Below are 24,837 nucleotides of genomic sequence, written 5' to 3'. Positions count from 1 at the left end.
AAAAATACAGACCTCAACAGAAACTAAAGATTTAAATAAAATGAAGCATAGGCCATATTCATGAATGGAACACTTAATATCATAAAATGTCAGTTTTTGCTATATTGATCTATAAATTCATCATAATCCCTAAATTCGAGCAGGTTTGTGTGTGTGTGTGTGTGTGTGTGTGTGTGTATGTGTGTGTGCGTGTATGTGAGAATTGAAAAGTTTACTCTAAAATTTATTTGGAAATGCAGATGGCCAAGATAACTGGACTCATTACAAATCCACAGTAATTAAGATAGTGTGGTACGGGTATTGAGGAAAACCAGTTAGCCATTGTAAGAGAGAGAATCTCGAAACAGATCCACTGCCCAAATGTATGATCATATGATTTATGACAAAGATGGTTCTGCAATGCAGTGGAAAAAGCAGTCTTTTCAGTAAATGGTACTAGAACAATTAGATGTTCATATGGGAAACAATGACTCTTAACTCCCTACATATTCTATTATATGACATGCAAAGTCATTCTAAATGAATTTTCAGATCTAAATCTGAAAAATAAAATAAAGGTTATAGAAGATAATATATAAGAAAATAGATTCTGTGGTTAGACAAGGATTTCTTAAAAAGAACTCAAAATACCCTAACCATAATAAAAAGTTTGATAAATTGAATGGTTTTAAAATTTAAAAAATTATTTATTGAAATACATTAAGAGAATGAAAATGCCAGCTACACAGTGGGAGGAGATATTTGCAACACATATAACCAATAATGGGCTTATTTTGAAAATGCAAAAGGAATTCTTGCAACTCATTAAGAAACAGAAAACACGATAGAAAAATAGGCAAGAGGCTTGAACCCACATTTTTACAAAAGAGGAGGATATCCAAATGACAAATGATTTGAAAAGGTGCCTGCATCATCAATAATCCGGAGAATGCAAATTGGAACTACACAATCACTGGAATGGTTAAAATGAAAAATACCAACAATACTAAATGTTAACATGAATATGCAGCAGCTGGAGTAAGTTTGTGATAACTCATCGAACAGCACACTCATACCTAGTACATGCTAGATTGTATTGTAATCTAGCAATCAGGTATGCTCTTGCTCTGATGGAGTTTATGGCGAACTGGCAGAGACAAACTTTAATAGAAGAATCTCACAAATAGATATAAAACTGGAACTGTGTGGTAAATACCACAACATAGAGATGGAGCAGTTGTTACTATGAGAACAAATAACAGGGAGATCCAACCTTATCACGGAAGTCACAGAAGGCTTCTATGAGGAACTGACAAGCTGAGATCTGAAGATGAGAAAGGATTAACTAGAGAAAGAAGAGGAGGGAAAAGTGGTCTTTCCAAGGGAACAGAAATTCATAGAGCAGGGCAGGCACATGGCCTAAGAAGAATGCAACACCCAAATTTTACATGAAGTATGTTCACAAGATAAGAATCATTTAGACATCAACTTTTTAGAGAGGAGATAATCTGAACAGGTAGGCAAATTTTGTTTTCCAGGATAGGAGACACAATTAATGTCTTGATGGGGGCTTTCTCCAAATTAAGTTTGATGTTTACAAGTGAAAGATTCTGGACACTGGAATAGATGAACTTGGACTCTGGGAAATACAAAGCTCTGTCACCTTTTCTTTGTCTATTCTCTTTTCCCAGTTAACAGGTACGGGCTCTACAATTACTCCAGTTGATTATAAACTCTATGATCTTTGGGTTTATAGAAAAGGAGAAAAAGTAGGAGAATGTTAATCTTAAAGGAACGTAAGTTCAAGACTCCTCTCATATTGCCCCATCCTCCTCTCTTCACTTTTGAGGAGAAAAAGCGCTGCTACAGTTGGTCAGAGTGAGACCTTTCGCTGAGCTATAGGTACGAGGTAGGGGGTGTGTTTTCTCTCACCTAGGATCCTCTCTTTTATTTCAAAGAGCCTGGAAAAGTACTATCCATTTCTCTTTCTCTGATTCTCATCATTCTTTTTGAACTTGTTTCTTTCTATGCAGCTAGTGAGGTCCATTGATTTAACTGTCAGAAGGCCTGCATTGGGCAGCTCTACGAACTGGCACAATTTATGGTTTTCTGGCTCTACTTTCTGTCTTCTCCTCCAAAGGCATTCTCTGGATCAATGTTTCTGTGACAATAGTGGCACAATCTGAGACTTGGGGGTGAGATTAGGATCAAAGGAATTCTCCGTGTGGTTCAGAGAGCAGTTCTGGGCTCCACTGGGTTTAGAGACAAAGTTTCACAGTTAAATAATTCTTTTTTTGCTGTCAATTGCTGTCCCTGTATGTACTGATTTAAGGATCATGATGGAGAACTGACAGACTGAGAATAGGATTTGTTGTTCCTCAAATATTTTACGCTCTCATGTTTTCAATGATAGGTACTGGTTAGTAGGCCTGGATTAGAAAACAAAATAAGACATTTTCCCTGACCATAAAGCTTCCATAGTCTGGTAGTTGAGTGAAGAGATAATTATAATACAATATGATTAGCACAATGTTTAAAAAAAATATGGGAATAAAGAGGAAAGCCATTTCAAAATGGTAATTTTTATAATACCTGATGTCAGTTAACATTCTCCCTGTCTTTTCTCCAAAACAAATACCACTCCTCTTTTCATTACTGTTACAATTATACGAAATACATGAATTGCTGAGGCAAACTCTGATAATGTGAGAGAGACTCTGTAGCCATGTTACTGAAAGAGTAGTTAGTTCTTGTAGTAGATGCCCTTGTGCGGGCATTCCCTAGAAGCTTGTTAGAAATGCAAATTCATGAGTTCCACTCTGTTCTACTGAATCGGAAGCTCTGGTAATGGGACTCCGGAAGCTGGGTTTTAACTTCTGCCTTATATTATAAGGAACCCCATGTATAGGAACGAGTCCTCAAAACAGGAGCTTATTGAAGTTGCAGGGTCTTTAAATGAAGAAAAACAACAACAACAACAACAACACCTTGAAGTGGATTAATATGATTAAGAACAAAAACAAAAGAAACTAACATAGGGAGAAAACTAATATGTGAAATCTTATTTTTATAGTTTGGTCATTTCTTGTTCAACAGCTAAATTCTATCCATTTCCATGATCCCGCAGTAATCTCTTACAGTCCAAAATCCACACTGTTTGTATTACTTTAGGTAAGTAGTTATCTAGGTTATTCTGTTCTTTCACAACCTGTCACAAGCCGAATTAATCATATCTGCTGAACAATGTATCATTAATGGTTTCAAAAAGGCATCATTAAATCATGAAAAGTACAGTTCTGTGGTTTGATTTTTATGGTGCAAATTTTCATTTCAATAAAAGCAACTGGGGTACATTAAGCTGTCAAGATGTAGAAATTTAATGAAGAAGAAAAGATTAAGATTTTATTTACTATATACCAGGTTGACAATACAGAAATGAATGTAAACTTCCAACTCTATTTCTTCCAAGACATCTTTTCCTCACCACTAATTTGATTATGCAGGCAGTTACTTCATTCGTTTAGTCTTTCTTCTAATATTTACTAAGATCCTATTATGAGCCAGAAGTTGAAGTTCTGGAAATGCAGACTGAGACTAGCTGGGCTGGCACTGCCTTCCACGCTAAGCAGTTGGGGTTTTACCTTATAAACACAGGAATACTATATTTCATTACCTGCCTTAGAATGAATGTCATTCTAAGGGCAGACTGGGTGTTGAGAGACTGTAGGCAAGAGGATCGTCTGAAGAGCTAATGAGCCTGAACTCTCTGTAATGATGTGCCCCTTTATGAAGAGAGGTCAAATAAAAGATAATGTAAAACATGATCAGTTTTCTTGGTTTTAATAGTCATTTAGGAAACTGGGGGAAGCATTAGTGCCAAAATTAGGCAAATGGCCCTGAAATAAGACAAAAGGACTTTCTGAGTTTGGAGAAGAGAGAGGAATGAAGGCACGTGGATAGAGTCCAAAAATGCAGCAGCTGTTTCTACACTTGTGGGATGAACACGCCTGCCTGGTTCAGAGTGGTCAGTTTATGAACTCCTCATTACTAGTGCATGTGATGACTGACTGAGCAGAAAACACTATCTACTAAGAAGCAGTAAAAAGATTTGGTGATGTTGTTGGATGATGTTCCCAGGCCCAGCCAAGAAATCACCACTAGTACAGACCTTGAAGAAGTGTAAGATCTCAGCATACTGCTAATTCTCACCATTTAGCCAACTTCTAAACCAGCCTCTCACTATACCTTGCCTCTTTACAAATACGACTTTTAAATCCATAATATCGACAGTGAGAATAATTATCCATGAGATCCCGTTGTTGGTATATGAACATCAACCTGATTCATAGAGGTGATGAAGATAGGGAAGGATTTTTAAAGACCATGTGATCCAAATCCCTATTTGATATTCATAGCAATCAGTTTTCAAAAAAGTTATAAATTAAATATATGATATTTTAAATTATATCATATAAGATAAAATATATTCATTTAAAAAAGCAAGAGCAGTGAAGTTTCTAAAAATACAGCAGCTACTTATTTTAGACAATTGGTATTTATGCTTTGAGATGCATTACATCCATTCAAAAGAAGTATTAGAAATGTGGTTTAGAAATTCTTAAAGCAAGAAGTACAAGTTCACATCTTTTAAAAGCATTTCTTGGAAAAAAATGAAATTTAAGAGGATATTAAATGCTAACTTATATTATGGGAATACGAAATAGATAAGAAATTATATAATAGTTCTATTAATACTCTATGCACAGACTTATTGAACAGAAAATAGACTGAAAATTCACCACAAAATGTTATTATTAAATATTTTCATTTGAAGTTCAGATGGAAATACTTTTTTAAAAAAAGACACTGGTGTCATTTCAAAGAAAAACTGTTATCTTTTTCTCAGGTATAAGGTATCTTGATTTGTATGGCTGAAAGAAGTTCAAAAGAAGATGCATGCCTCATATAGTTCTGTTTCACACTTATCTGTGTTAAGTGCTTAGCATTTACTCAAATACAAAGACTGTCTCCAAGGAAATTCAGAGAAGACTAAATTATCAACAGCTGAAGGAGGAGTAATAGTATTCCACTCTATTCCTTAGATATTACTATATCTCTCTGCTTAGCTTCTCTTATAATAACTGTTCTCATTCATATTGACAATGAAAAAACTTTAAACTCATATCCTCAGGGGACATTTGAGGCTTTAAGACCCAAAAAAATTCCAGCCTGAATTTGAGAACATATCTTTAGAACATCTTGCTCTCAAGGTTTTCTTGAATATCCTAAGTATGAGAACCACTAAGTAAGTTTCCTTCATTCTTCCATTCATTCGATCTATAAGCATTTATTAACTATTTTAATATGTGCCTACAAGTTGTTAAACTAGGTCAGTATTATTTCATTTTTTTCTTTTTGAAAAATCTTCTGATTATTGGGGTGATCACTTTATAAGTTATCTAAATGTCTAGTCACTGCGTTGTACACCTGAAGCTAATATTGTATGTCAACTATAACTGAAAAAAAAAACCTTCTGGTAGAGCTCAAGCACTGCTTGGAAATGCATTCATAGGTGTCCATTTCAGTTCAACAAATATCTATTAAGCATTTACTATGAGCCAACTATAGTATTAGATAAAAGAAATGCAAAAGAGGTAAGATGTGGTCCCTGCCCACAAGAATCTTCCAATTCAGTGTGGAAGCTGATACATAAAATGTTATTTTGATATAGTAAAACAGTGTGGAAATTCCACTCTCTTGAAATATAGTTCCAAAATGGAAACCAGGGCAGGGTACAATAGAGGCACAGAAGAGGACCTAGAGTTCTGGAAACTTGTGGCCCTGGGAATACCACATGACTATATGGAATAGCTTCTTTTCTCAGAAACTCTCCAGGGCTCTGCTTTTCCCAGGGAAAGTGTGTAGACAGAGGAAGAAACAAGTTATATTCAAGTCTACTGGTATGCAAAAATGGATCTATGAGAAACCCTCATTCATTCAGTCACTCATTCTCTTAGTGGGATTTTGTTGAGTACTGCCAAGCACCAGAAGTATAATAGTTGTGTTTTGTGTTAGTTTGCAGTAGCTCATAATCTGGCCTCCAGCCCTAAACTGCTTTGGTGTAACAAAATGTGACGAACTCCAGGTTTATTTTAGAAGTTGATGTTCTGATCGCCACCATCACACCCAAAACAGCAAACTAAGCTGAAAGAATACCCGATGAAGTGACTAGCAGAATATGTGAAATTAGGTCTCTTTCTGACAATCAGGAATAATCTCATGAGTACCCCGATCCCACCCCATGCTCTTTGAAATACAATCCCACTTCTAGGAGGAGGGCGGAGATCTTATTTTTTTTTCCTATAAAGATCTAACAAGTGGCTTGGTAGATTAGCAGTTCTAAAACATCTGGGATGGGAATTCAAACTGTTATGATCTCCATTCTATACACCACAGATATGGCCCATCCCAGTGGCTTTCTAACTGGGATGGGCAGAGAATCATCACTGCTAATGATCATAGCACTCCGGATTTAGCTTCTCAATACAGCAGGCCAGGAAGCCATTACCATTTAAATGTGGTATGAAAGATGAAATCTTTTTGCCACTGCTGGTCTATGCAGATTAGTGAGGTGACCACATAAGCCACACATGAAAATTAATTTCAGTATCATTCTGAATAGCCATAATGAAGAACACACACACACGTGCACACACACCCACACTCAACTGGATTTCAATGCTAAGTTGTGTGGACAGAAAAAGTATTTTTTTATTAAAACCAATGTAGTTATTTGCCAAAATTGTTGATGTCCACTTTTAATGTTCTACTCCGCATTGTCAGTGGGAGAATCTTTATCTTACTTTCCCATTAGCAAATGGGTAATTTTCCAAGGCTTTAGAAGATAACAGCTATTGTAAGAATGGGTCTTTTCATATTGTGCTGGTGCTATTGATTTGATAACAGACTTTTGAGTTTCTTTTGACCACAGCAGCAGCTACCTCCACCTTGGCCTTTCTGCTCTAACAGGGAGCCAGAGCACTGACGTATAATCACTCTAGCAGGATATTTTTAGATTATTAATTTAGTGTTTTGAAATGTATGAGTGATTTGAGCAGAAACAAATCTGAGCTGGAAACCCTTTCCAAATATTTCTTGTGTGTGTGTGTGTGTGTGTGTGTGTGTGTGTGTGTGTGTGTATCTATCTATCATCTATCTATCTATCTATCTATCTATCTATCTATCTATCTATCTATCATCATCTATCTACCATCTATCTATCTATGTTTATGTATACACATACATATACATAAAGAAAAATATTCATTAGAATATTTGGTAGTTCAAATAAAACCTACGTGGGTCAATTTTCAGCAGGCTTATTTTTAAATTTTAATAGAAAGCAAAGAACTATGAATCTAGAAAGGCTCACCAGAGAGTTTAAACCATTAGCCACTTTATTATTCACTCATTCATTTACTCATTCATTCAGTAAATATTGAGTGTTTAACGTGTGCAAAAATAATATTAAAGAATTCCTAAAAGTTTCTAGGCAAGAAGAATCAATGGTTGGCTCTAATAATTTGCTCTAATTCTTAACAATTGGTACTTTTAAGATTTTCCTCATGCAGAATTCAAAATTATTTTCTTCAAAACATACAAATACATTTACTCAGTGGAGAAGACCCAGACAATATGCTACTTATAAATCTCAGACAGGCTTTGAAAACAGTTATGAGGAGACAAGCATGAAGACAAACAGTGATTTATATCAGAATATAACAGAACTTGTAAAACTGAATGTGCTTTCTACTTCAAATAGACCCTTTGGGAAATTAAAAATTCATTTTAATATGTTGTCCACAGTTCGAAATGTTTTTGGGACTGCCTTTTGGCTCTAATTTCAGAAAGGTTCTTCTAGATGGTAAATTCTAGACATTTGAGGCTAGAATCAACCTTTTTTTATTCTCAGGGAGACAATATAATTGGGTAGAAAGAGCTCTGGACATAGGAGTGTGGGTTGCTTCTTCCAGCTCAGGAGTTTGGGTTGCTTACTCTAGCTCTACATTAACTAAATTTGTGAACTTCCAGCCAGTCACTTAACCTCACTGGGTCTCAATTTTCTCTTTAAAAAATGAGATCAGTAGTTACCAAATGTTTTTTAATATGAAGATTCTTTTTAAAGGTTTTTTAAAAATTCAAAGAATTTCCATATATTGAGTTGTACATTTGCTGTCAGTCGATTGAGAAAATTATTATTTTGCCTAATTTTGTTTGCCTCTGCAATGACTCAGCAACACTCAGACACAGGGACAGGCAATTACAAGATGCAGGATAAAATAGCCTCTAAAATTTGTGCTTCTACGAATCTATGTACTTACAGAGGGCATTATTTAAATCATGAATGGGAAGATATTTTTTGGCCATGACTCATGGGGGAAAAAAAAGAACTGAGGACTACAACAGATTAAATGCAATAATCCAGGGCTACTATCATTAGAAAATTAGTCTCTATCACTTTTCTAAAGTAAATTTAAGTGTATTACCCTCTATCCCATCCACATATGTACCAATAACTGCATATTTGAATAATGTTATAAAAAAGATGTTTATCATTCTAAGTCGATATTTTAATAAGGAATCACCATGGGAAGTTAAACAATAAGCCAGAGGTGGCTCAACCTATACTTTTATAATACATAGAAATACATAATTTAATATATAAAACTACAATTGATTTGTACATTAACCTTGTATTCTGTGACCTTGCTAAAATTTATTAGTTTAGTAGTAATTTTGTAGATTTCTTAGGATTTTCTTTGTCAACAATCATGTCATCCACAAGTACAGTTTTATTTCTTCCTTTACGCATTTATGCCTTTTATTTATTTTTCTTGACTTAATGTATTACTTGGAACCCCCAATACAAAGTTCAATAGAAGTGGTAAGAGTGGAAATCTCAGCAGTTCTCAATCTTAGGGGGAAAGCACTGAATGTTTCATCACTAAGTATGATATCGGCTATAGTTTTTTTCATATATGTCCCTTATCTGATTAAAAGAATTCTCTTCTATTCCCAGTTTGGTGAGTTCTTTTCATAAAACAATGTTAAATTTTTTTTTTTTTTTTTTGTCATTGTGGTAACAGAACATACTCTACAAGATTTCAAGGCTTTAACAGTTATTAACTTTTCATTTTGTTGATGGTTTCCTTTGCTGTGCAAAAACTTTTTAGTTGATGTAGTCCCATTTCTTTATTTTTTTCTTTTGTTTCCTATGTCCAAGGAGATATATTAGAAAAAAATCACTAATAGCAATATCAGAGAGTTTATTGTCTATGTTTTCTTCCAGAAGCTTTATGGTTTTGGGTCTTACATTTAAGTCTTTAATACATTTTGTTTATTCTTGGCTGCGTGAAGAAGGAATGAAGAAGTACAAATCAGAAGTACAAAACAGTCACAGGGACATAGAGTACAGCATAGGAAATATAGTCAATATTATTGTAATGGCTGTGTGCAGTGCCAGATGGGTGCTAGAGTAATTGGGGGGGATCACCTCATAAATTATATAAATGTCTAACCATTGTAATGATACCTGAAACTAATATAAAATAAAATTTTAAAAAGTTATTAATACTTGTTATGGTCTACTATATTGTTTATCTTGATGAAGGTCCCATGTGCACTTGAAAACAACATATTTTGTGCAGTAGTTGGGCACTGTGTTCTAGACAGGTTTATTGTTCCTCAGATCTTCTAGGTCCTTACTGATATTTTGTCTAGATTTTATATCAAATACTAAGAAAGGACTGCTAAAATTTCCAACTGTGAGTGTGGATTTGTCTATTTGTGGATTTTTGCCCCTTTATCTGTCAATTGTTTGATTTGCATATTTTGAAATTTTTTATTAGGTATATACACATTTATAATTTTTACGTCTTAATGATGCATGGACCCTACACTACAAAATGTTTCTCTTTATCTCTGGTAATTCTCTTTGTCTTAAAGTCTACTTTATCTAATGTCAATGAAGTCATTTCAGCTTTTTAGGTTTAGTATTTAGTATTATGGCATATCTTTTTATGTCTTTTGTTTTAAACCTGTCTGTGTCTTTATTTTTAAAAAACATCTCTTATGAAAATAAATTTTGTTCACTTCTCCCCGAATAAAATCCCAGTTGAACCTTTCTGTAAAGGTAGGAGTCCTTTTATAGTATAAAAAAGTACCCTGTTTATTCATTTTAGAAATTCAGCATCTTTGAAATTATTTTTTTCATAACATGGGACATACTTATGCACATATTTACTCTTCTCAGAATGTGATGTGTTTATAATCAGTGAGGCTAAGTTGGTAAGATCTGAGATTGTACCTTGGGCTTCCAAAATACATGACAGCCAGTTTAATTTGAATTTATAGTTTTGATAATTACTTAAGAGATTCAAATTATAACTGTATCTGCATATTCTCAAGAAACTGGTCTTTTCCATTAGAGACATTAAGGGAATTGGGCCTGGAAATTAAGAAAATACAGTAGTTTATGTTTGAGAGAATCGCTCTGCAAAAAATACAAAATGTTAACACTGGGAAAGCCTTTTGTCACTCATCCTTATCAAATATGAAACCAGTGCATATTGGCATAAAAAAATAGAGATATAGTTACTTAACAACTACCTCATACAGTGTATTAGAAAGCTGGGAGAAAGATAATGATTTTGTAATTGTGCTGTATATTTTCTCTTTGCTTCTCTAGCTCTGTTCTCTACCATTCTTTCCCCTCTCTGTGCCCTGGGTGATTGACTCTTCTGGAAAGAATCAATGTGTTCTCTTGCCCTCTGGTTTCCAGTTGGTTTTGACCTACGGTAAATATCAGCAGGAGATCAGAGGAAGGGAGAAGAACATCTGGATGTTTATTCCCTTGGCTCTCATCCTACGGAGTCATCATAGGCTGGCTACCTCTCTCTACTGAAGGCCAAAGCTTCTGTAAGGAAGCCTTCTTCATAGATCTTTTTCCTGGGCTCCCTCATCTCGAATCTGTAGGCCTTAGGGATAGTAACAGATTCCATTTTTATCAGCCTCATGATACTGAACTATCCTTTGCAGTTTCCTCATGTCTTGTGTATAATTTTTCAACAGTTCCTTTATTACAGACTCTTCTGTTTCACCTGTCTGAATGGGCCACATCTTTCCTGTTGGAACCTCACTGACACAGCAATCTGATGAACTAATAGTTAACAATTTAAGGTACTATATGATGTGTCATATACATGTTACAGAGAGAAACATATTTTGCTGAACGAGATGAAAGAAGAGAAATCTCCAAGGCTGAAGATCCTAGGAGAAGGTATCCAAGAGAAGGAGAGATTTGATAAGAGTAAAAAATGACTATCAAGGAGAAACAAATAACGAGGGAGCAAAGTTACGAAATGTGTTCAAGGGACGGTGGCAAGACAAGCCAGCATTGACTCAGATCAGATTGTATGGAGGCAGTGATTCCACAGAAGCACAGGAACCTTATGACATTAATACTGAGAACACAACTTATGTGAAATTCCTCACATTCTAAGGAATTTCTCACTCAAGAAAATAAGTGCTAAGACTAGTGAAGATGACATTATTGGGATAACTGTGGATGTGCTCTAATTTCAGTACTTCGGTATTATTAGCAACAGCCTGCTTGCTCCATAACTATGGCAACATGCTATGGCTGAAAACCTTTGCTGTGTGCCATTAAACACGGAATTAAAATGTGCACGTTAGTGTGTTTAAGAATCAGCTTTGCTAAAGGTTGTTAACTTGGTAATGTGTAGATTATTATGTTCCACCCTCCAGGAGTTCTTTTTTTTTCCTCAGAAATTCTAATTTAGTAACTCTGAGAAGGGACTTGCACAATCCGCCTTTTTAAACAAGGTATGTACCTGGTTCTGATACAAACCATATAGGGAGAAACATGTTTGTAGCATTAAAGGCTTTCAACCAGAAGAATGAATTAATGACAGTGGTGTTTTAGAAAGATTAATTAGGACACAAGAAAGACGATGTGGAGCAAATAAGGACAAGAAGAGTAGCTATGTGAAGACTCTAAAAGTCCAGATAGATTGGAATGAGCACCTAGTATGAATAGACTAGGAAGAAGGAAACTAAGGAAAGGGACTATCAGATAAGAATAAAGTGAAGAATGGGCTGGTATTTATTTATTGAGTGTCATGGTGTGGTGGTTTAAAACATGTTGACAAGTTTTTTTGACACTCCCCTTGTAAAAATATAGTAGATTCTAATTCCCCTCTTCTTGATTATAGGCCAGCCCTAGTGACTTTAAGGAAAAGAAAGTGGTCGAAGTGACATAATGACTTTCGAAGCTAGGTTGTAAAAGGTGATAGGGTTTTCATCTGGCTCTTGGGTCACATGCATTTGGAACCCTGAGCTGCTGTGAATTCCAGCTACCCTGAGACCTACATGCAGCAAGGTAAGAAAGATACCCAAGGAACTCCAGCTGTTCCAGCCTCTAGCTGTTTTGAGGCTTTCCAGATCATGCATCAGACATGTGAGTAAAGAAGCCTAACTCCAACAACCATTTAGATGCAACGTCACTGGAGATCTTGAGTCAAAACCAACCACCTGAGCAGCTCTTGATTTCCTGATCCATAGAAAACATGTGAGATTATAAATGTTGTTGTTTTAAGCCACTAAATTTTGGGTGATTTGTTATGAAGCAACAGTACTTAATTTATACGGCAAAGTCAAAGATAACTGATTTTTTCTTTGTATGAAATTTGGAAATTGTCTGCATTTTATATAGAGCAATTATAAAAATCTCATCAACCTTTTAACTTTAATAGTCTTGTAGCACATCACATGAAAAATAAATGAATAATCATCTAGCAATATTATCCTCAATTTAAAAACAATTATTATATAATTATAAGCAATCTTCTAAGTCAATAATTTCCAAGGAAAACATCCACATTTTCTTTAATATTTTGCACGAAAGTGCTAATGCTTAAGAAAAAAAATTATGTAATTAAAATTAAATCACTCCCCGTTAGGACCAAATCAAATTTGTCCCCCATAGGAACAGCAAATCAAATTATGAGTCTGTCAAATCAATTCACTATGTGAGTAGGATGACAGCCCTCTGAGGATGGATTTTCTTTGATCTCTAAGCATTTTTTTTTAAAAAAAACTATTTAGTTGAGAATTTTTCATATAACCTATCTCACTCAAACTCAGTACTTAACTCTATTTTTATACTCCTTTTAAATGTCAAAGTTGAGGCTAAATTACAGATCCTAGAGGAAGTCACTACTAGAAAAAAAATTTTAAATCGTCATATGTACCTGCTCCAGCAGGTCTTACTCTCTTTTATCTCACAATGCATGATGAATGGAATTCACAGGGCTGTGTGTGCTTGGGGCCACAACCCTCTCCGAAGCACAATTCCTTCAGTCCTTTATTTCTCACTCAAGAAGCCTGAAGGAATGCAAATGAGTAAGAGTGGCATTATTTTAGGGATAATCTTGGGTTCATTACTTTAAAATAAATACTCCCAAAGCACTAGTGAAAACTAAGGTGTCTTGGGCAGGGTGGGTGGGGGGAGGCTTTAAAGTCCCCTCATGACCTCTCTACCTTGACCACTCCACTATAACTCAAGTAATAATGCTCAGTGCCTGCTATTACTAAGCATCAGTACACCTCAAAACTGTTAATAACATACTTTGCAAAACAAATGTGGTGAATTTCTGATTTAAACAAGTTTGGATTTGTGTTAAAGAAGCCATTACTTTAGTTATTCTTCCAAATGTTCTCTAAGTCTTATGAATCAGACACATTTAATTCCTTAGTCCATGATTCCTTAAGAAGGATGCATGCATTCCACCCCAGGAGGATAACTCATGTCGATGGATTGGAGTGCAGGAAGAAATATTAGCTCTCCTGTTTAAACTATTTTTTTTTTTTTTAAATTTGACAAGTAGGAGAAATCAAGTTTCACAAATATTTAATATATAGGCTGATAGCGTTACCCCCACTAGGTCAGACAGCCATATGTCCCCTATGTAGGGTCTACATGTCTTTTGAGTTTTGTGTGCATGACAAACAACAATTATACTTAGATATAGCTGAGACAAGGGGAGGACAAATGACACTGTAAGGTATGGACTCCAATGCCTTGTAAGGGCTGGGCTGGCGATGCAAAGGCAAGATACCAGCTTGGGTGGGGATGGGGGGACTGCCGTGAACTAGAGAGCACCTATACTGTCGAATGACAGCAGTACTACTTGGGTATAAGAATAGAGACTGGGAGCTACCAAATATTCATAATTTTTAAGACAAGCCAGAAATCTACTTTTTAATATGAAATCTCTCAATTTTAGAATTTGGTGCACATTAAAAGAAAGTTGTCTGAAGCTCACATTCAGACTGAGGGCTGCTATTTTATGACCTCAAAATTAGAGGAAGCTAGTGGTCTAGAATATCTGTATCCCCTCCCTTGGAATCTTTGCTCTGTCTTCACTTGCTGGTGGTTTTAGGCAAGTTACCTAACTTGTCTGAGCTTTAGTTTCCTTACCTGTAAAGTAAAATAACAACAGCTAATGTTTGGGAGTAAAGTGATAACACAATAAAAATCAATTACAAAACATGTATATTAAAATATAAATTTCTAGAAAACATATATTTTGCTTACACCAGAAACAGAATCGAAAGTATAGAACATCGGAAAAATCAAGTCAGCCGAACACAATTAGTATCTATAAATACAATAGAGAGTAAAAGTCTGAATCTTTCGGACATTTGGGTCACAGAAATATAAAATATTTTAGATTACACTTGGAAGAAAATGAGCCAACATTATCATCAAGGAAGTTCTGCACAAGTCCAAACAAGACAGCGGGGATACCGAACCACTTCCCACGTGAAAATCACATGGAAGTGGAAGCCAGGAAAGAGAAGGAGACGGCCCTGTGAGACCATTCCTGAGGAGAAAGAAAGTGAGAGGACAACTGGGGAGAATCAAAAGAAGTGCACAGAACAGAGGCAATTTTGGTGTTGTTAAATATGTAAAACCGAGATGCATCCCAAGACCACCAGTAATCAGTGGGGCTTCTAAGCGCTTCTTGGGACAGTGTGACTGTCTCAGGACTCCAGCTGACAGGTTACTGGAGTGGTTTCCAACCATTTCTGCCAGGAGAATAATTTCTTCCAATGAAGTCTTACCTGGAACCTCTGAACATAAAATAAAAGCAGAGCTGTTCTGGGCTGCCTCAACACCTCAAGTTAGCCTCTAAGAGTGCCATCGATCAATTTAAAAAACAGCCCTAGAAGGAATGGGAAGGCTCTTTTGCCTTCAAAGCCTCTGACAAAAAAAGGAGGGAAGAGTTCGTGAGGACTCTTACACTGTATAAATCTATAAAGTATTTATTCTCCATATGTTGAATAGTAAAAACCACTTCTTTTGGTTGAGCGGTTACTATGAGTCATGAGCTATGCTAAGAACCACAGGTACTGATCTTATTTAATCTTAACAATAATCCTGTGAGGAATGATTAGCCTCATTCTTCAAAGACAAATACTGAGGCTTTGAGGGGGTCAGAAAATTAGCCAAAAGCACATAGTAAATGAGGGTCAAATCTTACTGTCCTCCATATCGACATTATAACTAGCTCCACTGATAGATATGAAGATCTGAGAAACTGAACTCAAGATCACGTTTTTTGGCAGCCACTTGATTTCTTCCCTTTCTGGATATCCATGACACTAATATTTATTTGCTAGTTCAAATCAAAAGACATTTAACAGAACCCAGTATAGTAAGGGAATGTGCTAAATTAGCAGAGTAGGTTTGAGAGTCATGGGAGTGGTTAGTGGTGAGAAAGGAAGAAGAATGGAAGGAAATTTAAACATGAATGAGGCAGCTCTGCCCTAAGGAGAACAAAATAGAAGCCCATCTGGCAGAGAGACAGAGACACACAAACAATAATTCTGCAAACATCAATTGAGCACTAAGAAGAACTGGTTAGAAAAAAAAGTAGCTCATTCATAACAGCAGTGAAACTATAAACAACCTAGGGACAAAGTTAACAAAAAGTGTACAAGACTTTTCTATGGAAAACTATAAAATTTAATTTACTGAAAACATAAAACTAGACCTGAATATATGGAGTGATATGGCAATATTTATGAATAGGAAGATGTCAGTTCTCTGAAAATTAATCTATATATAATATAATCTATATTGAAATTCCAATAAAAATCTCAACAGTTTTTTATGATCTGAAAAACTGATTCTAAAATTCATAAAGAAGAGTAAATGCAGAGGCATAGCCAATTTAGAAAAAATAAAGGGAGAGGATTGTCCTTTGGACATGAGAATGTAATTTAGAGCTCTTCGAGTAAAACTATGATATTGGTGCAGAAATATGTAAACAGACCAAAGAAGCCAGGAGAACAACCATATAGCAGACCCATTTCTATGCAGGAATAAGTCATTTTAGTGGGGAAAAGATGTACTAGTCAAGAAATGATCTCTGGACCACTGAGTATCTTTTATTTCTATTTAAAACAAAATAAAATTTCATCTTTGTCTCGCACTATGCACAACAATTAATGCAGATATATAACTGAGCCTTCAAAACAAAACTAAAAATAATTAGAAAAATATAGAGTATCCTTATGAGACTGTGGGAAACACTTTCTAAAATCTAAATGTAAAAGTCAAAGGGAAAATACTGATAAATTTACCACATTAAAATGTAAAACTTCTGCTGGACAAAGGATAAGATATAGTTCTGTTTTTCAAACATAATTGAGAAAAACATAAGTAGAAAAAAATATTATCAAGGTATACAGCCAAGGATTAGTAGCTAGACTGTCCAAATCTATAATAAAAAATTCAAACAATCCACCAGAAAAACAGAGCCCAAGGTTATGTTTTGGTAATTCTAAAAAGAGATACAAATGACCATTAAACAGATATTAAAAAATGTTTCAGTTCACTAGTGATTAGGAGAATGCAAATTAAAATACCAATACAAAAACATTTCTAATCCATCAGATAGTTTAAAATAAAAAGATTTGAAATTAAGTACTGGTGAGATGTGGGGAAGTAGAAAATTATAAATTTATAAGAACACTTTTTAATCACATTAACAAAATATAAAATGCAGAATCTAAACTTACACACACACATTCCTTCCCTCTACCCTACAAAGTCCATTAATCTATGGTCAAATTAATCTATGAAAAATAAGGCAAGAATGTATATGGCAGTAAAGATAGTCTCTTCAATAAATAGTGTTGAGAAAACTGGACAGATTATGCAAAAAATAAAACTAGACTACTTTCTTACACCATACACAAGAATAAAATGGATTAAAGGATTAAAGACTTAATGGATTAAAGACTTAAATACAAGACCCCAAACCATAAAACTTCTAGAAGAAAACGCAGGCAGTAAATTCATTGCCATTGCTCTTAGTAATATTTTTTGGATATATCTCCTTGGGCAAGGGAAACAAAAGAAAAAATAAACAAATGGGACTACATCGAACTAAAAAGTTTTTGCACAGCAAAGGAAACCATCAACAAAACTAAAAGACAACCTACCGAATGGGAGAAGAAAGGATTAATATTCAAAATATAAAGGACTCATACAACACCAAAAATCCCCCACACAATTGCAAAATGGACAGAGGACCTGAATAGATATTTCTCCAAAGAGGACATGTAGATAGCCAACAGACATATGAAAAGATGCTCAACATTACTAATCGTCAGAGAAATACAAATGAAAACCACAATGAGATATCATCTCACACCTGTCAGAATGGCTAACATCAATAAATCAACAAACAAGTGTTGGTGAGGATGTGGAGGAAAAGGAATCCTAATGCACTGTTGGCAAGATTGCAAATCAGTGTAGCTGCCATGGAAAATAGTTTGGAGTTTCCTCAAAATAATTAAAAATAGAACTACTTTATGACCCAGCAATTCCACTTCTGGGTTCTTATCTGAAGAAATCCAAAAACAATTTGAAAAGATACATGCATCTCTATGTTCATTGCAGCATTATTTTCTACAGCCAAGACATGGACACAATCTAAGTGTCCATCAGTAGACAACTAAATAAGAAGAGGTGGTACTTATATACAATGGAATATTATTCAAACATAAAAAAGAATGAAATCTTACCATTTTCAACAACATGAATAGACCCAAAGGGTATTATGCTAAGTGAAGTCATACAGAAAAACAAACACCATATAATTTCACTTGCATGTGAACTCTAAAGAACAAAATAAATGCACAAACAAAACAGAAACAGACTCGTAGATACAGAGAACATTTTGAGGGTTGCCACATGGGAGGGAGTTGAAGGGCTGGGTGAAAAACGTGAAGGGGTTAAGAAATTCAAAATGGCAGTTACAAAAGAGTCATGGGATGTAAAATATAGCACAGGGAATATAGTCGATAATACTGTAATAACTGTACGGTGCTAGGTAGATACTAGACTTATTGGGGGGATCACTTAGTAAGGTATATACATGTCTAACCACTATGCTGTACACCTGAAACAATAATATTGAATGTCAAATGTACTGAGAAACAAACGAAAATAAAAATTAAAAAGAAAACAAAATCTAAAGTACAGATTTAACCTCCCTACACAAACACCTTCCCTTTACCCTAGAAAGTCCATTTCTAGAAATATTCCTGAGAGATCTTTTTGACATATGCAAGGGGAAATGTGTGCAAGGATGCTGGTCACAGTGTTTTTGGTAATAGCAGAAATTTTAAAGCAACCTGAAAATCCACTAATAAGATAGTGTATATTTACAGAATGTAACATTATGAAATAGTTAAAGAATGAGCTAGGTCTATATGTATCAACACAGAGCTCAAAAACGAACTACACAGTGAAAAAAGCAAGTTATAGGATGATATAATTAGCACTGAGGAAATAGTAGGAACAGGTTACTGTGAGAAGTAGGAAGTAGTCCAGCATGTAGAATGCATAAGTAGAAACATAAAACTTGAAAATAGGCTGCGGTCAGACAGCTGAATATATTGTTCTTTTTAAAATACAGATTTGGTGTAGCACCACAGAGTTCTTATTGGCTTCAGCTTTACTGTTTAGTTAATAAATCCTCAGTACAGAAATCTAGCTTTTCTCCCTGCTCCATGGAATATGAAATTCTACGACCTTTAAAAAACACCTTGTTTATCAGATTTTGACTGTGGACTCTGGGCTATCGAGCAAAATCTTGGCTATGGGGTACTTTCAGTTGGTGGTGAAAAGATCTTTGATGCCTCATTCTTGCCTATCTTGATTGATTTCTCCTCACCGATCTATTATCTCTTTTCAACAATCACACCAAAGGTGAGAAAAATTTTTTTAGATAGAAAGGAACTACTATAAAATGCAAGGAGGAGAACAGGAGCTGTACTTTGGTGATAAGGCAAGTCTCCGTCTCCTCCCCTCCCCTTGAAATAGCAGGCCTCAGAGCTGAGAGAGAAGTAAGAGTGAGAAATAAAGATGGAGCTATGCAAAGCACGTTGCTTTGGAAACTGCTAGTTGTCTCTCAAAATCTGTTCTGCCTTCTTCCATAACAACAGTTTTGAAGCCAGGCCCACGCGTGACCATGTGAGTTCGTTTGCCATCCTTGTTGTTAGGATGTAGCCATGTGACCTAAGTTCTCATCAATAGACTGTGAGAAGGAATGTGTGCTGCTTGGGGGTCTGGGATTTAAGAAATTGAGCATGCACCATTTGCATTCTTTTTCTGTTTCCAATCAACTGGAACCTGGCCATAGCAATGACCTAGCTTTGATCATAGAGATGTCAACCATGTCCCAGGGCAGTGGTTCTCAAAGTGTACTCTTGAGACCCCTAGGGACTACTGCGACCCCTTCAGGTAAGCTACAGGTCAGAACTATTTTTATATTAACACTAAGAAATTACGTGTCTTTTTCAATCTCATTCTCTTTCAAATGTACAATGGAGTTTTCCAGTGGTTACATGAAGTGTAATATCACAGCAGCTGGAATGCAAAAGCAGACATAAGAATCCAGCTCTCTTCTATTAAGCTAGAAATTAAAAAGAGTTGCAAAAATGTAGAGCAATGTCCTTCTTATCACTATTTTTGTTGTTTTCGAAAATATGGTTGCTTTTCATAAGAATGCATTATTTATATTAACTTGTATAGATTTATTGCAATTTTAAGATGACAATAAATATTTTTAAATTTCTTATATGGTAAATATAAAAAGATATATTTACCAAGTAAACGAAAGCTTTTTGAGGTCTTTAACATTTTCTAAAAGTGTAAAAAGATCCCATGACCAAAAAATTTGAGAACCGTTGCCCTAGGGGTTGGAAGAACAATGACAGAAAGAACCCTCAGTATCCCTAAATGAATGTGACCACTGAAGCTGCCCTGCTCTCGTCCTCAGCGAGGCTGTTATATACAAGAGAAATAAGTTTCTGTGTTAGGACACGACATCATTTTGTCTTTCATTATAGCATCTTGTATTTACTCTAAACAACATAGACAATAGTCATATCAGTGAGACAGTACTATATGAAAAACTAAAATAGGTGGCATTGCTTTGTGTGGGTAGTAAGAGCACAGGTATTTCAGGTTTGAATGTTGATGACTCTTATTATGCCACTGCAAAATATCTGTCACAACTATTACTTGTGATAACTTGGAAGGAGCCCACGGCTAGAGAAGAAATGGCTAGAAAGAGCTAGAATTTTGGTATATGTTGACTGTTTCGTGTTGTATTTAGCAACATATTATAAGCCATAGATAAACTCAAAAAATAACTGACCAATTCACAAGCAGATAAAGATAAAAGAAAGTTGGAAAAAGTCAACTGCTTCTATCTCTCCAAACAGCAGAAGACAAGGCTATTATTGCTCGAAGGCCTCCCATTAATCCCCTTCTACATCCAAAAAAAAAAAAAAGTCTGGCCCTGAGGCAAAACATAGACTATGGATGTTGTCCTCCTACTCAAGCCTGTTGTTTTATATGGCCTCAAGGGCACTGCCATGAAAATGATAAAACAAAGAAATGAAGTAGTTTAATGCTACATCCAGAAGAGAACTTTGGGTGTAGTTACAGGCATATGAAACTAACAGGAAGCAAAAAGAGAAGAAGTCTACCAAATTTTTGAGGAAATGGTTTTACCAAAACAACCAAAAGCTTATAGTTTTTTCAAACTTTAAATATCTCTTGAGAAGGGCATAGTTACCAACACACCACTTGGATGTGGCTATGCAGGACAACGGTCAACAGGAAGGACTTCTCCCAGGGCCAGGGGCCTCAGGAGAGAACAGACGAAGAGTAGAACCAAGAGGTGCCGATGGGCTAGCTAGCCCAGGAAATCACTCCACTGCCAGGGCAAGGACCCTTTGCCATCATAGAATCTGATATTTGCTATGGTTCAGTGACTACTCAACCATATTGCCAAACTTCCCTTTCTTGAATAGGCGCCTTTATTTCACTTCTCCTGGTCTTGCTCTTTACTGTTTATTGGTGGCAAGGAGGGCGGGCAATCTGATGTTTAGTTTATAGGTGGCTGAGTATGAGGAGTTAAACTTGGACCTAATAGAGAAAACTATATCAAGTAGAGATTCTTGACTTTTGAACTAGATGATGGGATTCTGAGTTGTTTTCTTTGGCAAGTGAACAAATACATTCTATGAGTGGGAAGAAGAAAACATGCTGACATTTGGATGGCTGCAGGGGCAAACTGTGGTAGAAGCTGCTAGCTAGTTCTCCTGTCCTTCCATAGTAATAGAACTGAAGCCGGGGACCTGGCTGCCCAGCTGGACTATATTCCCAGCCTGCCTCACAATTACAACATGACTAAATTCTCAACAATGCCATGTGAACAGAAGAGATGGATGCCACTTCCACATCTGGAACTTCAGACCTAACATTCTCTTCTTCTTACGTGCCAGCTGGAACCCATATGTGGTAGTAACCCTGCTTTGACCACACAGATGATAACAGATGATCCTAAGAGATGGCAGAAAAACAACTTGGAAGGAACCTTGATCCCGAAACGACTTCCAGGAGAAAAGCTGCCCAGTGAATCTGTACTGTTCACAATGATTCTATTACCTAAAAGAAAAAATATGCTTCTTTGTCTTACAAGCCACTTAAGCGTTAGGTCTTTTAATTACACTGGTCTTACCATCACTAGTATATGGCTGATGTCAGCAATCCCTCTCTTTTATACCCTGGAGCTGTGAGGAGGTCTTGGGGTGAATTTCTGTGTGTGTGTGTGTGTGTGTGTGTGTGGGTGTGTGCGTGTCTGTGTCTGTGTGTGTCTGTGTGTGTCTGTGTGCGCCTAGTTGGTGCTAGAGGCTTGGAGAATTGGTGTGAGAAATCCCTACACATTTGGTGTCAGAAATAATTCCAGAAAAAAAGATACCACAGGAGCTTAATAGTACATAAGGTGTGGAGTAATCGGGGCTGAACTTAACACTTTGCTTTTCATAAACACTTCAGCTTTGCCTCTGCACCTTCTGAACTCCTGCAAGGTCAGCAGTGGTGCCATCGATCTCAGATACCACTGTACTGCCCACAGTGGCCAAGAATCCCTAGGCTGCCACAATGTCAAACAAAAAAGGGGTTGTTAAAATGGGCTTTTCCAAACTCAGACTGTGGTTGAGAATAGCACATGCAGTGACTGCACATTCTAAGAGAGATATCATACCACCTTATAGAACTTGCTAAGAGGTACCCCCAAACCAGTATTGTAACTCTTGGCCCATCATCTGTGTCCAGGCTCTATAAGAGAAGGGGGAGATTGATGGGGTATCCAGAGAGAGTTCTGGAGTTATTTGCTTCCTGCCCCTTCTCCCCTACCAGCCCATTGCAAGCCACATGAGGAAGAATTTCAATATTCTGAGACATCACTTTAGGTTTCTCAGCCTGAACCAGGCACAATCTGAGGAAAGCAGAGATATATTAAGTTGAATGAGAAATTAAAGTTTTGATTTAGATTAAACAAGAATCAAAGAGCTTTTTCTGCTTGTGCCCACCAAGTGCATTCATTCAATATGTATGGTGGACCAGGTTTGGGTGAAAATGCCTGCCTGCCTGGGTGTCATGCTTCCACCAATAGCCAAGAATCTTATGGAATGGCTGCCATAGCACCCATTTTTAATAGCAATATTATGTGGCAGTAATAGCAACAACAAAAAAATTGATTTTTCTAGTTTTTCCTCTCCTCAATGCCAGAACAATTAGAACTAAGCCTTTAAACTCAGTAAGCACCGGAAGTTCTGGATGAGCTGTAGGAGGGGGAAACCTGTGGAGGAAAGAAAGACTTTGCAGCACAATAGGTGTCCCAATACAGTTAATTTGAATATTCAAAGAGAGGCTTTATGAAGCTATCTTCTGGCCTTTAACTGCCTAACTCTAGATAGACTTCTTTTATATCAGACATAAACTTACATCATATTTGACTTAAGCCTCTTCGATATAATATTTGTAATACATTAAAAAGTTCCTTAAATAAGTGAAAAAAAGATGTTTGTAGAAATATGGGCAAAAGAAAGCAGGCACTTTACACAAGGAAAAAATACAGATGGTCAATAAGCATCTGAAAATATACTTAACCTTAGCAGTAACTCAAGAAATGTAAATCTGAAAAATGAAATACTGTTTTTGAGTATTAGGTTGGCAAAAATATGAGTTGTATCTGGTTGAAAAGAGTCTGGAGAAATAGACTCATATAATGTTGATGGGTCTATACTTGGAAAAGTCTTTTTGGAGGACAGTTTGGAAATAGCTATGAAGATTAAAAATTCATTTGTATATGAGCAAGTGCACATGTGCACACGTGGGTGTGTGTGTAAGTGCATCGACTCATATTGACGCGTTTGCCCATTTAATGTACAGGAAAAAGGCCGGAAGGATATATAACAAGCTTAATAATATTTCTTTCAGGACAGAAGGGGTAGTAGAATGGAAGGAAGGTATTAAAAAACTTTCACTTTTTGCACCAGAACTTAAAAATTTTATAAGCATATATTATTTTTGTAATTAAAAATTTTTAATGAAAATCAATTACTCTAGCTTTTCGAAGATTAAATAGATATACAAGATGCTTTAATAGATTTATTTCTCTTTAAAATAGATGTGTTGGAGGCTGAGCAGGCACAGTCTACTCAAATTTGAGTAAATTTTGGTAACCTGAACCTTGCTTTGTATAGGTAGGTAGTTTGGTATTTCACAGACTGATAAAGAGGGCTTCCTTAATTAATAACAAGTAAGTACAGCTGATGTTTTATATCCCTGGGCAGTACTGAATAAGGCTTGTTTTTAGTAATTAAAGATTAAAAATACGATCTTAGAGCAAGTATTCTGAAATAAAGTTTACAGAGACTAGCATTTTTAATAAAAATAATTATTTCTACTATTAGTTTTTATCTTTTCTTTTTGGCAGAGAATGTCTTCAATTTTTAAGCATGTGTGCCAAGGAAACAACCTTCTGCCAACTCATATTGATGCACTTGCCCATTTTCAGGCCAGAATTCATTCCAAATAAGAGACTCTTCCAAGAAATATATATATATTTTTAATCTCAAGGTTTTTAAGTAAAAAGTAGGTCATTTAAAATAAAAGAAGACATTCTTACTTGGTCCTCAAAAGATAGAGCCTGGGCAACATCTCTTGGAAATCCATCAATAACAATGCCTTCTTCATCAGGTATTTGCATCAATTTCTGTTTTATCTCTGTAATTGTTGTTTCCTTTTATAAAGAAAAAAGGATAAAAAAACCACAGTTAAACTTGGTATACTCACAAATGGTATAACAACTGCAGAATAAAAACAAATTATACAGCAGT

General features: G+C 35.8%; 1 protein-coding gene across 3 annotated transcripts in view; it reads right to left on the bottom strand.

Moving 5' to 3' along the window:
- AK5 (adenylate kinase 5) overlaps positions 1 to 24,837 on the bottom strand; it is a 195,392-nt gene that overhangs the window by 155,842 nt on the left and 14,713 nt on the right. For all 3 annotated transcript variants that reach the window (XM_015595113.2, XM_025052102.1, XM_006919339.3), the window contains exon 5: positions 24,627 to 24,740. In XM_015595113.2, the coding sequence (XP_015450599.1) occupies positions 24,627 to 24,740 (114 nt within the window). The remainder of the gene's footprint in view (positions 1 to 24,626; positions 24,741 to 24,837) is intronic.

This window comes from Pteropus alecto, unplaced genomic scaffold (genome assembly GCF_000325575.1).
Source record: "Pteropus alecto unplaced genomic scaffold, ASM32557v1 scaffold25, whole genome shotgun sequence".
Taxonomy (NCBI): domain Eukaryota; kingdom Metazoa; phylum Chordata; class Mammalia; order Chiroptera; family Pteropodidae; genus Pteropus; species Pteropus alecto.
This window is presented reverse-complemented; position numbering and strand designations above follow the sequence as displayed.